The sequence below is a fragment of the Pelobates fuscus genome, chromosome 6, assembly GCF_036172605.1.
Source record: "Pelobates fuscus isolate aPelFus1 chromosome 6, aPelFus1.pri, whole genome shotgun sequence".
In the NCBI taxonomy this organism is placed as follows: domain Eukaryota; kingdom Metazoa; phylum Chordata; class Amphibia; order Anura; family Pelobatidae; genus Pelobates; species Pelobates fuscus.
In genome coordinates this window covers 64,373,847-64,393,428 of record NC_086322.1, presented here as the reverse complement: position 1 = coordinate 64,393,428, position 19,582 = coordinate 64,373,847, and the positions used below count along the sequence as shown (strand labels likewise).

The 19,582-nt window shown below is 41.7% G+C and overlaps 1 protein-coding gene across 1 annotated transcript in view; it reads left to right on the top strand.

Annotated features, from left to right (window-relative positions):
- The first annotated feature begins 14,952 nt into the window (after positions 1 to 14,952).
- Positions 14,953 to 19,582, top strand: part of BOD1L1 (biorientation of chromosomes in cell division 1 like 1) — a 98,676-nt gene continuing 94,046 nt past the window's right edge. The window contains exons 1-2 of the mRNA XM_063457788.1: positions 14,953 to 15,148; positions 18,374 to 18,498. Of these exons, the coding sequence (XP_063313858.1) occupies positions 15,032 to 15,148; positions 18,374 to 18,498 (242 nt within the window). The 5' untranslated portion in view covers positions 14,953 to 15,031. The remainder of the gene's footprint in view (positions 15,149 to 18,373; positions 18,499 to 19,582) is intronic.

The window sequence follows — 19,582 nt, the reverse complement described above, 5'->3', positions numbered from 1 at the left end:
TTCTGTTTAAGCCATTCTGTTGTTGATTTACTTCTATGCTCTGGGTCATTGTCCTGTTGCAACACCCACCTTCTGTTGAGCTTCAGCTGGTAGACAGATGGCCTTAAGTTCTCCTGCAAAATGTCTTGATAAACTTGGGAATTCATTTTTCCTTCGATGATAGCAATCCGTCCAGGCCCTGATGCAGCAAAGCAGCCCCAAACCATGATGCCCCCACCACCATACTTCACAGTTGGGATGAGGTTTTGATATTGGTGTGCTGTGCCTCTTTTTCGCCACACATAGTGTTGTGTGTTTCGTCCAAACAACTCAACTTTGGTTTCATCTGTCCACAGAATATTTTGCCAGTACTGCTATGGAACATCCAGGTGCTCTTGTGCAAACTGTAAACGTGCAGCAATGTTTTGTTTGGACAGCAGTGGCTTCCTCTGTGGTATCCTCCCATGAAATCCATTCTTGTTTAGTGTTTTACGTATTGTAGATTCGCTAACAGGGATGTTAGCATTTGCCAGTGACTTTTGTAAGTCTTTAGCTGACACTCTAGGATTCTTCTTCACCTCCTTGAGCAGTCTGCGCTGTGCTCTTGCAGTCATCTTTACAGGACGGCCACTCCTAGGGAGAGTAGCAGCAGTGCTGAACTTTCTCCATTTATAGACAATTTGTCTTACCGTGGACTGATGAACAGCAAGGCTTTTGGAGATACTTTTATAACCCTTTCCAGCTTTATGCAAGTCAACAATTCTTAATCGTAGGTCTTCTGAGAGCTCTTTTGTGCGAGGCATCATTTACATCAGGCAATGCTTCTTGTGAAAAGCAAACCCAGAACTGGTGTGTGTTTTTATAGGGCAGGGCAGATGTAACCAACACCTCCAATCTCATCTCATTGATTGGACTCCAGTTGGCTGACATCTCACTCCAATTAGCTCTTGGAGATGTCATTAGTCTAGGGGTTCACATACTACTTCCACCTGCACTGTGAATGTTTGCATGGTGTGTTCAATAAAAACATGGCAACATTTCATTCTTTGTGTGTTATTAGTTTAAGCAGACTGTGATTGTCTATTGTTGTGACTTAGATGATGATCAGATCACATTTTATGACCAATTTGTGCAGAAATCCATATCATTCCAAAGGGTTCACATACTTTTTCTTGCAACTGCATATGCATACAATTTAGCATTCACATGCAAACACTACACACAAATACACCCCTGCATACAAACTTCAACACTACATAAAAACACACTTCGGCATTGAAACGTCAACACTACATACAAATACATCTCTGTGTTAAACACCAAAATTATATATAAACACACCCCTGCATTCAAAAACCAACACGAAACATAAATACATGTTTGCATTCAAATGCCAACATTAAATACAAACACACCCCTACATTTACACAAATATGCTCCATTCAAAAACATGCTTACATTCAAACACACAAACACTGTTCAGTGCTAAATACAAACCTGCAAACATGGATAAATGGTAGAGCCCCAGCTGTCAATGCATTGTTGGAGTTGTGCGACAGATGGGCATCTACCTTTTGGTCACCATTGCGATAATGGAGCCCAACAAAATTCTTGCACCTCTCTACTTTAGTTCTGCCTCTGCGCTGGGATAGAGGGCTTGATTGCATGCCAGGGAGCGGGGGGCAAGGTCCAGGGGACCAAAGTAAATGCTTTGCCCCATGTCCAATCAATATTAAAGATGGTCCTAAAAGGACACATACTGACATGTGACTGCTTATTCGGCCCAGAATGGCCTCCAATTCTTGTTTCAAGACTTGGCTGGAATGGAAAGGTTGCAAAATTTCCTGTGTCATTCCCCCAGTGAGCCTGAGTCACAGAAATGCAGCTTTATAATGGCAGGAATGATTGTGTGCTTGGTAGTGTATGGGCTAATGTCAGGCGCAGGCTCAGCCATTAGGTCTCTAATGTCCTCTCTATCCAGCTGGTATCTAAAAACCTTGTAATGGAGTCTAGTCAGTGAACTGCACTCTGCTAGGACAGTTCCTCTTCGTTCTCTTTTGTCTGCAGTTTTGCTGTAAAATTGCTGCAGTCATAAGTTGATCATTCGTTGCGAGACCATGAGTTTTGTGAAGATTCATTTTACTCTCTCTCTTTCAATGTCCTCCTTTCTTCTTTTATAAAACAGTCTTAACTGTAGGTAATTAGGAGGCATTACACTCATTTTGTGTCCATTTTGCTCATGAGACAAAGGCTGTCATGGTTTCCATGCGTTACATGCATGTAATCTGTGTTTATTGTGCTAAAATACAATTAATAAACGATACAGAATAGAACGTGGTTACAGTTTACACAGATTAATATTATAGTGGGGGAAAAAAGACTGACTCTAAACATTGTTTTTTGACAGTAAAACCACGTACTCTGTGACTATGGAAATTTTAATTTCTACATTTATTTTATTGTTATTCAATGTTTTTATTGAGGCATTTGTATAACTGACATCAGTATTAGGACAGTGACATTTCTCTACAGACGTAGATAATACAAGAAAAACATTACATACATGCACTAAAACACATGTTGTGAATGCTGTTTGACTTGACAAAAGCAGACTTCATTGCAGTGTGCTGGCCTCTTCTAAATGTAGGAAAAAGTTAAAGGGATTGTATAGTGCCAGGAAAACAAAGCCATTTTCCTGGCACTATAGGGTTTTTATGTCCCCCCTTCCTTTGGGCCCCCCTTCCCGCAGGGCTAAAGGGATTAAAACCCCTTTGGTGCTAGGTCAGGCTCACGCTCCATGGCCGCACACGCATTAGACCTCCCCGTAGGAAAGTATTATTCAATGCTTTTCTATGGGGAAAATCTGACGCTGGAGGTCCTTGAGGACATCCAGCGTCAGATAATGGACCAAAAGTCTGTTTGGATTCCAGCAGCCCTCTAGTGGCTGTCTGGTAGACAGCCACAGAGGGCAGACTTAGAGCTGCAATAAAGCCTAGTTTGTCTGGTGATCAAGAAAGTGCAATTCTTGTATTTTATTTCAAAAACTATATTTATGTCCAAATACTAGCAGGGTTATTCACTAAAAAGTCAAAGTGAGCATTCAAAGTGCATTTAGATTTAAGGTCAAAACTGCGGAACCAGAAAAATTCTCTAATTCAGCAATACTTTCAGTTCAACTACTTTGAACCTAAATTTGAAATTCACTTTAAATATCACTTTGGTGTATAACTTTGTACGTTCAATAATGCCCACTGGGAGAGGGGGGGGAGTGGCAGGACATCTGGGAAGCCGCAGCCAAATCCTCAATATGTGTTGTACACCAAGAACAGTGTTACAAGACACTCATGAGGTGGTACACAACCCCAGTAAAGCTGCACCGTATGGGCAAGACCCCCACGGATGTGTGCTGGAGAGGCTGCGGGGACAAGGGGACCTATTTGCACATGTGGTGGACTTGTCCGAAACTAACCAGTTACTGGGAGGAAGTGGCCAGACTCCTTACAAACATACTCAAAAAACCAATTAGACCAGATCCCTGGACATTTCTCATAGCCAAACCAATAGACACATTAACCAACAAAGAACAAAAGCTCCTAAACAAAATAAATTTAGCAGCCAGGAGGGCCTTAGCACTAACGTGGCTCCATACGGATACCCCGCACATGGACAAAGTAATACAGAACATTAAAGAGGCTTGCCTCATGGACAAGCTGACGGCCCAGGTACGCGACACGTACCCACACTTCCTCAAAACATGGGAACCCTGGGTGGAATACAGGGACTCACTAAGAACAACATAAACGCGCGGACACCCTGTCTGCCCTCCCCCCTCACCCCCCCCCCCCGGCGGCAGTGCCCACAACTCCCCTAGCTGGGCGCTTCTATGCATATATCCCTAGCAGTGGGCTTCCTACAGCTAGAACAAAGCCCGCACTCCTACTTTGTCACTTGCCTGGGGAGCTTGGGTATACCCCCCCCCCCCGGTAGTCTACAAAGCCCGAGAGGGCGTCCTCCCCCTCCCCACAATGCCACCAAAATTGGTGATGGACGTCTCTCCCCCTCTTTCTCTCTCTTTTCCACTCTCAGTGGACCTCTTTCCCCTCTACACTATTAAACCTACTTTCTCTACATAACGCTGACCAACAGTTGTGTAATGAGCACTTGTATTCTTCGTTGTCAATTGTTTCTCTAAAAAATGAAAAATTCCTTGACGGACAGTGATGAAGTTGTGATGGAAGTTGAACAGGCAGTGTCCCAGGTTGCCTAGTCTATAACACTGTACAAATGCATGACATGTAATTCGGCTTTTGCACAAGCCACAATGTTGATGATTTATCACTATGTCTGCCAAGATGGAAAAATAAAGAATTCAAAAAAAAAAAAAAAATAATGCCCACTGGGGTTCAATGAGAAACAACAATTTGGCGAATTTGGCAAATTTGAATAAAATATCAAATCCAGTTAAGACAGAGATTTCTCCAAGCTTTGCTTGTTTGGCTTAAAGTTTCCGTCTGTACTTAAAGGGACACTATAGTCATCCAGACCACTTCAGCTCAATGAAGTGGTCTGGGTGCCAGGTCCCTCAGGTTTTAACCCTTCACATGTAAACATAGCAGTTTCAGAGAAACTTCTATGTTTACATAGCAGGGTTAATCCAACCTCTAGTGGCTGTCTTCCTGACAGTCACTAGAGGCGCTTCTGCGACGCTGAATGCAAAACTCGCATCCATCGTGCAGAACGTCCATAGGAAAGCATTGAGAAATGCTTTCCTATGGACTGTTAGAATGCGCACGTGGCTCTTGCCGCGCATGCGCATTCCTCTCCACTCGGGAGCTGACGTCGGTGGGGGAGGAGAGGTCACCAGCGCCATGGGAGCCCGGCGCTGGATAAAGGTAAGTGGCTGAAGGGGTTTTAACCCCTACATCGCCACTGGAGGGGGACCCTGAGGGTGAGGGTCCCCCAAGGATGACATAGTGTCAGGAAAACGGGTTTGTTTTCCTGACACTATAGTGATCCTTTAAATCTCTGCAAATCACTGTTTAGTAAATGGACCCCTTTGTTTTCCTGAATAATACTGAATTGAAAAACGAATGCAATCATCCGTGGAGATAATCTGGTGCAATATATCCAAAAGATAATGACAAGCTAGTATTGCTTACTGGAGATTTTAATCATGGTCTGAGAATGGCTAGCTCTAAATAGACATTTAATTCCTTTCCTTTCACTAGACACTTTGAAGAGCCGCAAAGTTTTGGATTCCTTTTGACATGGATGGGAAGTGACAAGGATAGCTCTGTTTAATTTCAGTGTCCAGGAAGCAAAACCTCTCAGTAATTTCAGTTTTTCTTCCAGACATCACTTAAAAACTTACTTGAAAAGTATTGAAGGTGTCAGCACTAAGGACATTACATGCCAGAAAGGATAAAATACTTTTTTTCATAGCCGAGAACCAGTTGTTTGGTCACCGTTCTCATCTGCTTCAACTATTCAGCTTGTCAAAACCTCTTTCACGAGAATTTACTCTATTATATTTTTTTTTTGCAGGTGAGTTAGATCATCACAATAAACAAAAGACATAAATGCATACTTTCACAAAGTATAAAACTCACATCACCGTCTTGAAAATACACCTATATTTTATTTTTATAGCATAGACTAGTGATTATGCGACATAAAAGAGCCTAGGCTATGGAGAATAACAGTGGATATAAAATAAACTGGTAGATATATGGCTCTAAATGTAAACTTGTAAAAGGCAAGGCATTTTATTGCCCCTAACCAAGGGTGTAGCGGGGGGAAGGGGGAAAGAGAAATGTGACATCATATGCAAAACTATGGAGCCTATGGAGTAATATCAGCACAGATACTCCCAGAGCATTAAAGGACCACTCTAGGCACCCAGACCACTTCAGCTTAATGAAGTGGTCTGGGTGCCAGGTCCTTCTAGGGTTAACCCATGTTTTCATAAACATAGCAGTTTCAGAGAAACTGCTATGTTTGTGAATGGGTTAACCCCTTAACACCGCAGCCAAATGTACAAGTTGTGAACGAAACAAAACGTAAACAAAACCTGCCATTTGCGCTATATGTCTGTCCAACCGTAATTCACCTCTTTCATATTAAATGCACCCCCCTTATTATATATCAATTTATTCAGGGGAAACAGGGCTTTCATTTAATATCAAATATTTAGCTATGAAACATAATTTAATATGAAAAAAATGGGACAAAATAAGATTTTATTTGATTTTTTTCGTTCTACATGACATTTTAACTGTCAATGTCATAATACTGTTTGCTTTTACTGCAATAAAATACACATATTTGTATTCAGCAAAGTCTCACGTGTAAAACAGTACCCCCTATGTACAGGTTTTATGGTGTTTTGGGAAGTTACAGGGTCAAATATAGCGTGTTACATTTGAAATTGAAATTTGCCAGATTGGTTACGTTGCCTTTGAGATTGTATAGTAGCCCAGGAAATAAATTTACACCCATAATGGCATACCATTTGCAATAGTAGACGACCCAAGGTATTGCAAATAAGCGATGTCCAGTCTTTTTTAGTAGCCATTTGGTCACAAACACTGGCCAAAGTTAACGTTCGTATTTGTTTGTGTGTGAAAAATGCAAAAAACGCCAATTTTGGCCAGTGTTTGTGACTAAGTGGCTACTAAAAAAGACTGGACATACCCCATTTGCAATACCTTTGGTTGTCTACTATTGCAAATGGTATGCCATCATAGGGGTAATTTTCATTCTTGGGCTACCATAGGGTCATAAAGGCAACGTAAGCAATCTGGCGAATTTTAATGTGAAAAAAATTAAACACAAGCCTTATATTTGACGCTGTAATTTTTGAAAACACCATAAAACCTGTACATGAGGGGTACTGTTGTACTCAGGAGACTTCGCTGAACACAAATATTTGTGTTTCAAAACAGTAAAAAGTATTGCAGCAATAATATCGTCCCTGTAAGTGCTGTTTGTGCGTGAAAAATGCAAAAAACTTCACTTTTACTGGCGATATCATGGTTGTAATACATTTTACTGTTTTGAAACACTAATATTTGTGTTCAGCGAAGTCTCCCGAGTAAAACAGTACCCCCCATGTACAGGTTTTATGGTGTCTTGGAAAGTTATAGGGTTAAATATAGTGCTAGCAAATTAAATTCCCTATACTTTCGGCATGGGTGGTCATGCAGGTCCCGCTAATTGTAATTAATTAGGATACCTAATTATGTAAAATTATTACATAAATATATGTGTAGAATTAATATATGTATATATATACATATGTGTATATATACGTATATATATATATATATTTTTTTAATATTTTTATTTATATATAGGTATATATATAGTGATATATACGTATATATATTTATGTATATAGATATATATATTATTTCGTTCTACGTGTATTTTGATATAAATATATATATATATTAATATCGCAATACAGTTAGAACGAAATAAAACACATCTATATATTTTTTAATATTTTATTTTTAATTATTTATTTTATTTTATTTTTTTACGTATTTACATATTTATTTTTTTTATATTATTTATAAATATATATATAACAATAATTATATATATATTTAATCAGTATCAGTCTACGTGTAATTTGATATTAATATATATACCGTATATATAATTATATATATATTAATATTAAAATACACCTAGACGGTGTATGTGTGTGTATGTATATGTGTATATATATACTTAGATCATATATATATATAATATATATATATATGATCTAAGTATAAATTTTTTTTTTTACACTTTTAACATTATTTTTATTTTATTTTCAGCCAGCAGGGGGACCAACTGTCATTACAGTTGGTCCCCCTGCTGGCAATGCCTGAGCCAGCTATACCGGCCATGTGATTGTGAGGTCCTCGCAAGGACCTCACTCTCACATGACCGGGAGGCACCGGAGGAGGAAGATGTGCCGCGGGGGGGGCTCCCTGGGAGTCCCCCCAACCGCGATCGCCGGCGTGGGACCGCCGGCGACCGGGTAAGTTACTAAAAACCGGAGGGCGTACTATTACGTCCGGCGGCGTTTAGAGCCGCTTTTAAAAGGACGTAATAGTACGCCCTCCAGACTTAAGGGGTTAAGCCTTCCCCTATTTCCTCTAGTAGCTGTCTCATTGACAGCCGCTAGAGGCGCTTGCGTGATTCTCACTGTGAAAATCACAGTGAGAGCACGCAAGCGTCCATAGGAAAGCATTATAAATGCTTTCCTATGTGACCGGCTGAATGCGCGCGCAGCTCTTGCCGCGCGTGCGCATTCAGCCGACGGGGAGGAGAAGAGGAGGAGAGCTCTCCGTCCACCGCTGGAAAAAGGTAAGTTTTAAACACTTTCCCCTTTCCAGAGCCGGGTGGGAAGGGGACCCTGAGGGTGGGGGCACCCTCAGGGCACTCTAGTGCCAGGAAAACTAGTATGTTTTCCTGGCACTAGAGTGGTCCTTTAATGAAAACTAGGGAATATACAAGTACGTTACAGAGTCCTGCCTCCTTCTAGGGATAAATGGGTTCCTAGTTGTTCATGTGTTCCAAGCAAGGGCTAATAAAAAAAAAGGTGGAAGCTTCTATTGGGTTGGTAGACTTATACAGTTTCCCTTCTTTAGAGACTGTAATTAGTGACCTGGAATCAGTCCAGCGAGAGAGAACACCCACCTGTTTCCTAGTGATGGGTTGCATTGACTTCTGCCAAAGTAAAAAGTTAAAGAATTTGCTCTATTTTATTGTATAAAAAGTATTTTCTTCTCTTAAAAAAAATGTTATTTTTGTAAACATTGCTTTCATAAGGTAAAATATATACGGATGTGTGGAATGTGATGGAAACATTTCTATCGGCTGATTCTTTGAGATCCTAGTAGCAGGCAGTGAATGACCACTTGAAAAGTACAGTGTGTAAGTGGTTTATTTTAAAATTGCTGGCTTTTAAATGCCAACATTAAAATGACAAATGTCATCATAGCAACAATATGTTATTGCAATGAACTAGTGCATCAGCTTTATAGTTCCCTTTATAATGGTGGGCGTCATTAAAGCACAAGATAGATTGCTGTACCCGGCATTCTAATTGCTACTTTACCTTCCTGAGAAGGTACAGTACTCTTAAAGGCAGAACTCTCTAACCGTAAATCCAAATTCACCATGAATTCAGTAAACTCAAGTTCTCCAAACCGTAAAACTCATTAACCTTAATCCCCATAATCTTACCTTAATTCCCCCTAAAGCTAAGGGTAGCAGAATTGTTATTAAAAAGGACCAACTGCACTGTAGTTATAGAAAATATGCCACAATCCCATTGCATCACTACCTGCACAGAACAGATTGGAGTTTACCTGCACTTGAGTGTTACCCACTAAAAATATATATTTTTAGGCATTAAATGGATGTTTTCCTGCCACTATAGCACCCTATAGTGCCCCCTTCCTCGCACCCCATCCCCCGTGGTGCACAAGAGGTTTAAAACCCCTTCTGTCACTTACCTGACCTCTGCCAGCAGCCAATCACCCTGCTCGCATTAGGATTTCCCCCATAGGAAAGCATTGTATAATGCTTTCCTATGGGGGGGTTTTGGGTGTAATTGGATAATTAGCTTTGCAGGGTTAAGAGACCCGGGACACTGCACACAAACCACGCCAATGAGATGCCATCACACTTTCATTTGTTATTTTTTTTTTCTTTATTTTTTTTCTTCATTTTTTTTTTTTAATTATATAATAGTTTTTGAGTCAGATTCTGCTGTTTGTCAATCTAACTTGCTGCACATTCACTAAGGGCAATGAGCTATTCTCTGACCCTGAGGGAGCTCTGCCAGTGTCTTCATCTGCTCTCTCTCTCTCGCCTGCAGCTCCCTCTACTGGCAGAGTTCTGGTTATTAAAATGGATCTTCAGAATTTATGGTAGATTTGTGGTTGTTCCCAGTGTGATCCCGTCTAACTCATTGGTAGGGTAGCAGTGTCAGGAAAAAAAAAAAAACAACCCAAGCAAAGGGGTTTGGATGGAGGTAAAATTTCTGAGGGTGAAAGAGACAAAATTGTTGGTGGTATGCATACCTCCCAATGCCGACGTTCTAACAATCGAGGGGGAGGTAAAGGGGGCAGACCAGTAACGTGATCATGTCACTTGCTCTGCCCATTAAAGGGACAAGCCCACCTGGAAAGGGGGCAGGTCTGCCTTAGTTAATAGCAGGTCATCGTGGTGTGAATATACACCAGTCTGCCAGTCTATCACTCAGGCCAGTTTACAGAGGGCAGGACACGCAGGGAGCTCTGTTTCAGTGCACACTGCAGGGTCCTAATGGCCTCAACATAGCACAAGCGTATCTTTGAAATAACACGTGTTATGATTGCTGTGGACAGTTCTGTCACATATTCATCCTCACCTTGTGGTATCTGCGGTAGTAATTGCCTTCCTGACAAAAACGGAAGTGCCACTCAGCAGCCCTGCGCCAGTATACTTGACTACTGCAACATGTTGGTGGACGACGGCTGCTGCAGATCCACACTATTTTATAGCCCCATGTCCACCCCCCGGTAATGACGACGTCAATGTGCGTGTGACGTCATGCAAAAGACGCGCATGCATGTTCTTGGGTTAATGGCCGGTTACAGCCAATCGGATCTGTAGGAGGCTTATTTAAACTCATTTTTACTTTTTCTCATTGCCCTGTTGTGAATTTCAGTTAGATGGTTATCCGAGAGTGTGTTCCTGATCGTATGTTTCTGGTTATTGACTCAAAACTTAGTTTTGACTTGAATTCTGGTATCCTTGACTATTGGCTTTCCCTTATCGCGGTGTCCCATTCTGTGTCCCTGACCTCGGCTAGTATATTGACTTTTCTTAGGTACGTTAAGTCCGGCCATTCTAAGGACCGGTTAGACCCTTAGTCCTAGGTGTGACACAATTCTGCGTGCTGGATCAACTGTAATCCTGACACATTCCCTGGTGTCCTCAAAACCGTGACAGTTGGGAACTATGGCGGGTCGGCAGAACATGACCTGAAAATAGGGACTGTCCTACCGACAGTCGGGACAATTGGGAGGTATGGTGTGGCATGCTTGCATCAGAAGATAATACACTCCTTATTGTTGCATAGCATGCCAGCTGTGCTGCTTTCCGGGTCAGCCAGAAAGAATTAAGCATCTGGAATATTGAACATAACCAAGAAAACCATGCATAATCTTCTGTACAGCAGTACTAATGACCCTCTGCACCATCCATTTTGTTCCAAACAGTGTATCTCACCCAAACTCCACAGTGAGGAATGAGATGGCTATATGGAGTGTTGGTGGAGACCATGTGGAAAGTACAATGAAGGGCAGGCACAGTGTATCCTACCAATCCATCAGAGCCTTCTATCTATCCACCAACTTATTACCTGCACCTCCAACCCATCCTGCTCTCCGTCCTATTCTCAACAGTGTCACACATGCAGCTTCCATCTTATTCCATACAGTGTATCCAACCACCCATCAACCATCTTACATAAGGCATATGAGAACATAATAGAAATATTTAAACATTATAGTGCATTTGGGATATTGGGGTGAAATATGAAATGATTAGGGGAATCTGCACAACATAAAGTTATTACTGCATACGCCCATGCATTTTGGCAAATAATCTGTCCATAAACCATCAAGGAAGAGATGTAGGTATCACTGGTATCTAGACTTGCAAAAAAATTGCAATCAGTTTGTATGGGCAAGAGAGACAGCTATGTTTTGGGGAACGGCTGGAAAATAGGGGGCGAATGTGGCATTGATTTATGAAGGGTGTGTTGGCACCTGCTCATCTACCTCATGAAGTGAAACAGCGATGTCTGCCTCTAACTTTAGCTTTCAGTGTTGTGGCCAGGAGGGAATCAAAATGAAAACTAATAAAAACCTTCTCCTGAACCAGACCAGTGATCTGGCCACCTGAACCAACACCAGGTCTTTAAGAGTGTTTGCCTAGCACTCTATTAATGTTTCCAGGTAGTCAGAGATACTTTTAGGCTTACAGTTTACACATTGCGGCCTGTTAGGTGCTAATTTCTGCCAATTTGGCTTTTGTGTGGCAGGAGGCAAAATAATTGATATGGCCTCTCAAGAAAGCTTAACATATTCTACATAATCTCTATTGTCATGAATTGCAAGTTCCTTTGAGCAGGGGCTTCTCAACCTTTTGTATCTGTCAATATTATTTTGTGTATCAATTACTTGTCGATTGTCACCATTTTCATGGCTGGATTTACCACCCAAGGCCAGTATCTTCAATGCATCCCTCCCCCTTATATATATGCATATACACACAAAAAAGGTTGTAGTATTCAATTACATGCATTTATATAACTAGTTTGGGGTATGATTTAGGGTGTGATTGATTGGCGAATGTGACTTGGTGGTTGGATGATAAGTGGGACATAGCTGGGAGAGGATGTGTGCATGTCTGGGGGGTGGCTGTTTGTTGCGTTGGTGGCTGTAGAATGAATGGGGTTGTAGCAGTGTGGTAGGGGGATATACTGGGGTGACAGGGGTTGTAGTGGGATGACAGTGCCTGTAATGGGGTGACAGGAGCTATGGTAAAATGGCAGGGTATATAAAGGGGTGTCAAGGGCTGCAGTGGAGTGATAGAGGCTTTGGTGTTGTGATAGAGTTTGTAGTGGGATAACAGGGCTGTAGTGGGGTGAAGGTGGATATACCAGGGTGACAGGGATGGTGATGGGGCTATCGTGTGGTGACAACGGCTGTAGTGGGAAGTGTATTCCCCCCTCCCTGAGGCTTACCTTGGGCCAGGGAGAAGGGTATCAGGTTTCCTGGTGGTCCGGTGGGAGATGTGCCATGTCTGCACTCCCAGTGAGGGATGCAGCTCCTTCCGGCTTGTGCCCGGAAATGTATCAGAGCGTTGCTGAAGTAACCCACGGCAATGCTCCGATATAATATAAGAGGCTAGGGAGACCGTGGCCTCGATGGCACTGTGGAAAATCCTGCTCTGCCCATACAATAATTGTAAGGTGCTGTGGAATACATTGATAATAAATTAAAGTTTACAATAATGAATAATAAAGAGTGCCACAGCACAGCATATCAAAATCTTAACAGGTAGATGATAGGTGCCCTGACTAACAAAAAATAAATAGCTGTGAGGGCATTGCCACTGGTTGCCATCACAACGTTCCGGCATGCTTTGCGTGCCACGAGTAACGTTGCCAAGGCAACCCGCAGCCACGCTCTTGCGGCTCGAGAGAGAGGAGCTGATTGTGATGGTGGGGAAAATTAGACTCCTGGGCCGCCTCTTCACAGGACACGTGTGCTGTGCCACTGGCTCACCAGGCAATCTGGTGTCCCCCCTCTGTGACCACATATATGAGGCAGGGAGGGAGGAATAGGCTTAAGTATACATTTTCAAAACATGCCCCCCCCCCTGCCCTCACAGCCCCTCCTCAACCCAACAAACACACACACACTGCATCCACACAACACGCATTACATCTCCACAAAACACATTGCATCCACAACACACACTGCATTGACTACACAGACACTGCATCCACTACACACACTACATCCACACCACACACACTGCATCTCCAACACACACTCCATCCACTACACATAGAGTGTATCCACTATATATACTAAATTCACAACACAAACACTGACACTGCACCCATTAGACCAGGGGTAGGTAACCGTCGGCACTCCAGATGTTGTGGACTACATCTCCCACAATGCTCTTACAGCCATAATGCTGGCAAAGCATCATGGGAGATTTAGTCCAAAAATATCTGCACTGCCGAAGGTTGCCTATCCCTGCACTAGACAGACACTGCACCCACTACACAAACACTGACACTGCATCCACTACACAGACAATGCATTCAATATACACACTACATACAATACACACTGCATTCATTACACACACTGTATAATATAATGGAAGTGCTGTGGTTTTGGTGAGGCAGGCTGCAATGTCTTAGGCCAGCCTGTCTCTAACAGCCGTAATTCTGGCATAGCATTAGGGGAGTCCACAACATATGGAGTGCCAAAGGTTGTCTACCGATTTCTTAGATATTAGCGTCTGTTCTCCTCCTTGGCAAACCACACCACCATCAAATTGTTCTCTATATGGAGAGAGTTAATGTCATTTTGAAAGTAATTTTGTGTTAAAAAAAATCTATAAATGTCTAGCACATGGCTTGAACCTATGTCTCAAAAAGGGCTGTGCCAGCCTAGTGTGTACCCACCAGGCTAACACAGAGACATGCTGGCAAGCCGCATTAATGTTTGGCCATGCGCAGAGCGCTCCTGAAGTACTTTTCCCATGGGCTCAATACAGTAACAGCACTATGAACAGTTTAATCATATCTATTGATGCTCTTGTGCTGCTTATACTGAGGACATTTCCTTGGAAACCAGGAAACAAGCCCTGAAATTGGGACTGTCCCACTGTACCTGGGACTCTTGGCAGGTGCCACCTGGGCATGAGCGCAAAAAAAAATAAAAAAAAATTAGTAATTGTAACCTAAATATTTAAATTGGTATTTTTAAAGAAAAAGTTTAGGTAATATTTTATCTCTGGGTGCTGCTCACTTTAATGTAATAGGCTGTGCATGTTACATATGTCAGTATTCAGTTGAAGAAAAATATCATAACTCTTACAGAGAAACAAAAATAAAATAAAAGATCACGTAATGGCACAACAATACTATTTTCTGTTATTTTAGATTTTTCATGCCAAAAAAAACCCCCCCCAAAAAAACCCACAAGTAGATACTAAGAGTATAGCTGCACAGCCTGCAGTCTATTTAGCTAACACAACTTTTCCCCCAACGTTTCTGCGCATGCGCTGCCCTCCGCTCCTGCAGGTGGCGCTCGTCTGCAGAACCTGTCAGTTCCTGAACTGTTCGCGTGTTTCTTTAACGGATCTCCCAGAGTTCCTGGAGTGCTTCCGGTTCAGGTTACCCGGAGGCGGCGGCTGTGTTTGTTTTGGTTGATGCTCGCAGCCCGGCTCTGAAGCAGAGTGACCCGCCATGGCCAACCTCCCGCCCGGAGACCCCAAGCTGGTCTCTCAGATTGTCAGTCACCTGAAGAGCCAGGGGCTGTTCGACCAGTTTCGCAGGGACTGCCTGGCAGATGTGGATACCAAGGTAATGCTGGGCTCTCTGATTACTAAGCACTGCGAGACTGCCCGCCGGATAGCGGGGGACGCGGATCATGGGAGTTGTAGTTACAGCGTATTCTCGACCATCAGAGTAAATCATCAGATTCTCTGCTCGTCTGGCTAAATAGGCTATTTCGCAGTGCAAATGGGTTCCAATGTGTCAGGATTAATTTACACAGTTAAAATTTGTGGCCATAGGGTAACTTTTTTGGTCTCAGAATGTAAATAGGTTTGTTTTGTGTGTGATGTGTGTACTGTGTGCACCTTGTGTGTTCTATGGGTCATCCAGTGTTCTGTATGATATGCATACCATGTATGATGTGGGTACATTTGTGATGAGATAATTTACATGCTGAAGAGAAGCTCTGACTGCTTGAGTCTGAGCCCCAGTACTTTGGGAAGTCACATAATCCATATGAAAATGTAAGATGCTTAATAGTGAAGACAAGATCAAAACTTTAATGAACTTAGTGCATTAGAGTGCACTAACTGAGTTTGCTAATATTAATTTAGCTAGTATCTGGAGCCATATTATATATAATTTCTTTTTTTTTAGGGCTTAAAAGTATGATTAAGTAGTACAGGAGTCAGTAGAAATGCACATCTATTGCTTCAGAAATGGAGTGCATTACTTCTCAAAAGAGGACATGTTTGGGGAAGTCTCACTGAACTGTATAATCAGTTATAGAAGTGTTATTGCCAGCGAAACTTGTGGCACCTTTTGACTCAAAAATGAGTGTAGTGTGTTGAATATTTACTAAACATTAATGTACAGTTTTTTTGTTTTTTTTTTTATGTTTGAGTAATGATCAGTGTAACGGACCGTTTCAGCATACAAGAGGATAAAACCCAGTTTAGGCGATAATCCCCTTTCCTCAGAAAGGCACAGCTACTGCAGAACATCAGAACTCACGAACTGGATATAGGTGAATAAGGTAGCACTCCAGCTGGAACCTCACAAATAGCTGCTAGCAGATGAATAGGAAAAGCAGACATCAGCTTACACTCCTAGCAGTCAAATCTCCAACAGCATACAGTGAATCCCCCCAAGAACGAGACAAGGCTCCGTGTTGAAGGTCAAGCAGTGGTCTGAGGTGCTGGGCACCCAGCCTGGTTTTTATTACATGAGTACACATACAGGCCACACCCAGGGGGAGGCATAAAATAACCAATAACATAGATGTTACCTCCCACACATCCCCTCCCCTTAGTGTGACACTTAATCCCATTATGTGTACAGTTCAAAATATACTTTTACACAACTTTCATAACTTTAAAACCATACATCACATTCACATAAAAATACATATCCACAATCAATCCATTCAGGGGAACAACATATTAAAAAATGGCATGAATCCGACCAGGGGTTAAAAAGTTACTAAAAGTATCTTTTGTTCCTTCTGGCTCAAACAGTAAAAGTAAAACATCCCCACAATGCATCCTGGCTTCCTCCCTTCTGCCCTGGAGATAATTGGAGAGGAAATCTAATTATCCAGGACTAGAGGCAGACTCCATTAACCACATGGTTGCAAAACAACATAAAACTCTTTAAAATACATAAAGTCACTTTTTATACATTAAACACAGACATTTAACATATCCCCAGATAGCTCAGGTCTGCGTGCACATTATTAGGTGAATGGCACGCAGACCACACAAATACAGTTTAATTGCCATGGAGCCATAGTCTTTCATTATATGAATAGGCTCCATGGCATAGCTATCTGGGGGGTATCACTGCTCACACAGGGCAAGTACCGAATGGCCCCACTGTATTTAAAGGGCCAGAATGAGTGACATGCACTCTGTTAGGGCCGAATACTGTTTGTAAAGGGCCCAATCTCCCAGGGCCATAGTCCAAAGGCAGCAGGCGGGCAACCAGGCTTCTCCAGTTCTCAGTGGCGAGGTTGGTTTCGTCACAATCAGCAATACATTCCACTTCCCAATATATTTCTTAGCTTGCACATGGAAGATAAAGTATAGGGGAATAAATGATGATCTACTATGTTCAGGGAAATCTTATATACTGAAAACCTCAAACAGGGGCTCAGTAACATCAAATCAACAACTACAAGGACTTAATAAACAATTTTCAACAAATTAATAAATTCCGTTCTAAAATATAAAAATTTACAATGCATAAGAGCAAAGTAATACTAAATATACCTTGTCATAAGATTTAACACTAAGTCAGTGAATAATGTACAATGTTGCACATAACTGAAATTGCAAATGCTAAAGTTTGAACCTCCACTTTGGCATATCCGTGCAGACCAGAAGTCTAGTGATTGCTAGAAAGACCCACATAGGTGTTGACATCTTATTGTGAACCGTGCTCGGGAAGTCCAGGTGCCATAAACTCGCTCGCTGTTCTGGAGATTAGTGTGCCTCTTTAAGTTAATGTGTGTGATTATAATATTGGGCTGATTTTTGTGTCCTTTTAAGATGCGTGCAATTTATTCAATTGCTGGTTTAGACATATTGGCAAATGTCTGCATGTTTTGATTAAAGTGGCACTCAAAGCACCATAGCCGCTACGGTCTGTTGTAGTGTTTATGGTGCTTGCATGCCCCTGGCCAGCCCTCTGACTATGTGTTTAAACTGTTTTGGCGTTACCAGTTCAAGTTTGAATTGCACTGATTAGCTCAGTGTGTCATCTGATGTACTCAGCCATTAAATGCAATTAATGGTATAATTCATGTTGTGCGCTTATAGAAGTGACACTCCCACATTAGCAACATGGACATTGGTATCGGATGTTTGTATCAGGATGTTTGAAAATAGATTGACCTATAGGTAAGGGTGGCATTAGGATCCTCATAGGCAATGCTTTCCTGTGAGGAGGGCCTAATGCGCTCGCTGCGCATGCACATAAGGTACCCACTTTTTGCATAAGGACATCTAGCGTTGGTTAAATCCCAACAGGATAGTATATAAGCATTGCTTTCATATGGGGAGAGCCCAATGTGCTTGTCACACATGCGCATTAGCCCTCACGCAGATAATGTCGGATGTGGCCCTGGAATCGGGTAAGTGTTTAAAAGGGGTTTTAAACCCTTGCAGTGCAAGGGGGTAGTGAGGGCAGAGGGAACTACAGTATAAGGACTACAACTTTGTATTCCTTACACTATAGAAGCCCTTTAAAATTTTGGAAACTTCTTTGTAGTTTATTATTTATGACCTTATTCCTTATCCTTGTATTTTTCAGCCCGCATACCAAAACCTACGACAACGAGTTGACAACTTTGTAACCAATCATTTGGCAAGCCACACATGGAGTCCTCATCTAAACAAGAACCAGTTAAGGAACAACATCAGGCAGCAGGTGCTGAAGTGAGTCCATTAATGTTTATTATGAGAAGAAGTCCAGTGGCCAAAGAACCAACATCCATTAACAGTCTCTCAGCTATTTTCTGTAACTGGGAATATTCTTATTTAAACACAAACATCTGGCAAATCTCTATCCAGACGGTTCTGGCAGCTTTAAGCATTTTAACATACATTATGTACAGTCAGTCTGTTACCATATAAGTAGAAAGTAAAAGATAAGAGAACTTTACTTACAGTGACTTTGTGTTATAAAGGACTTCATACACTGCAGAAATATACACAAGACATTTGATATTAAGCATTTGGGTGATTATTATCCTCAGCCAGGTGATTGAAAATTCTACCCTGGTGAGCATGCCACAGATCCTCAAGATTTACAGTGATGAGTAAATTTTAGGCCTGGCTAGTTGTGTGGGACTAAAATATACGCACATATAAATTTGGTGGTTTAATTGCCATACTATTAAAATATTGTGTTTGCAAGCCATTGCACTCGCATGTTGAAAAATATCTCAAATATGCTTTAGCAGCTTGCATGCGCAGAATACATAATGTGTACTGTGTAAATGAGTAACTACTCAGTGGGTATCACATGGAGTTCCAGTGCACTTGAGTCCGATAAAGGCATTCTTAAGGTGAACCAAGGTTAGTCTTTCATGAATAGTTGCCTGGTTGATTTCTCAAACATACGTTCCTGAATTGTCAAAAACCTACTGTCTCAATTAAAATTCCCAAAGTAGTGTGTTGCAACAGGAACCTGTATATCACATTTAATCCTAAAGGAGGATACAAAAAACGAGGGTAAAATATTTAAGTTAAATGGGCACTCTGGGCATCTTAACCATTTCTCTATTGCCCGAACCACAATAGAGGCACTGAGATTTTGGTGACACAAAGCAGGAAGATACACAGAAGTAAAGGGAATTGGGGGCACACCCAGAAAATGTTTCGAGTAGTGCCGCTGTAAAGATCAAAATACACATGCAAAATACAGATTAAGGAAACCATATAAACAGAAATCTTACAAGTCTACTTAAAATCACCTTAGCAAACAAATATGGAAACTTGCTCAGCTCAAAAGGAATCT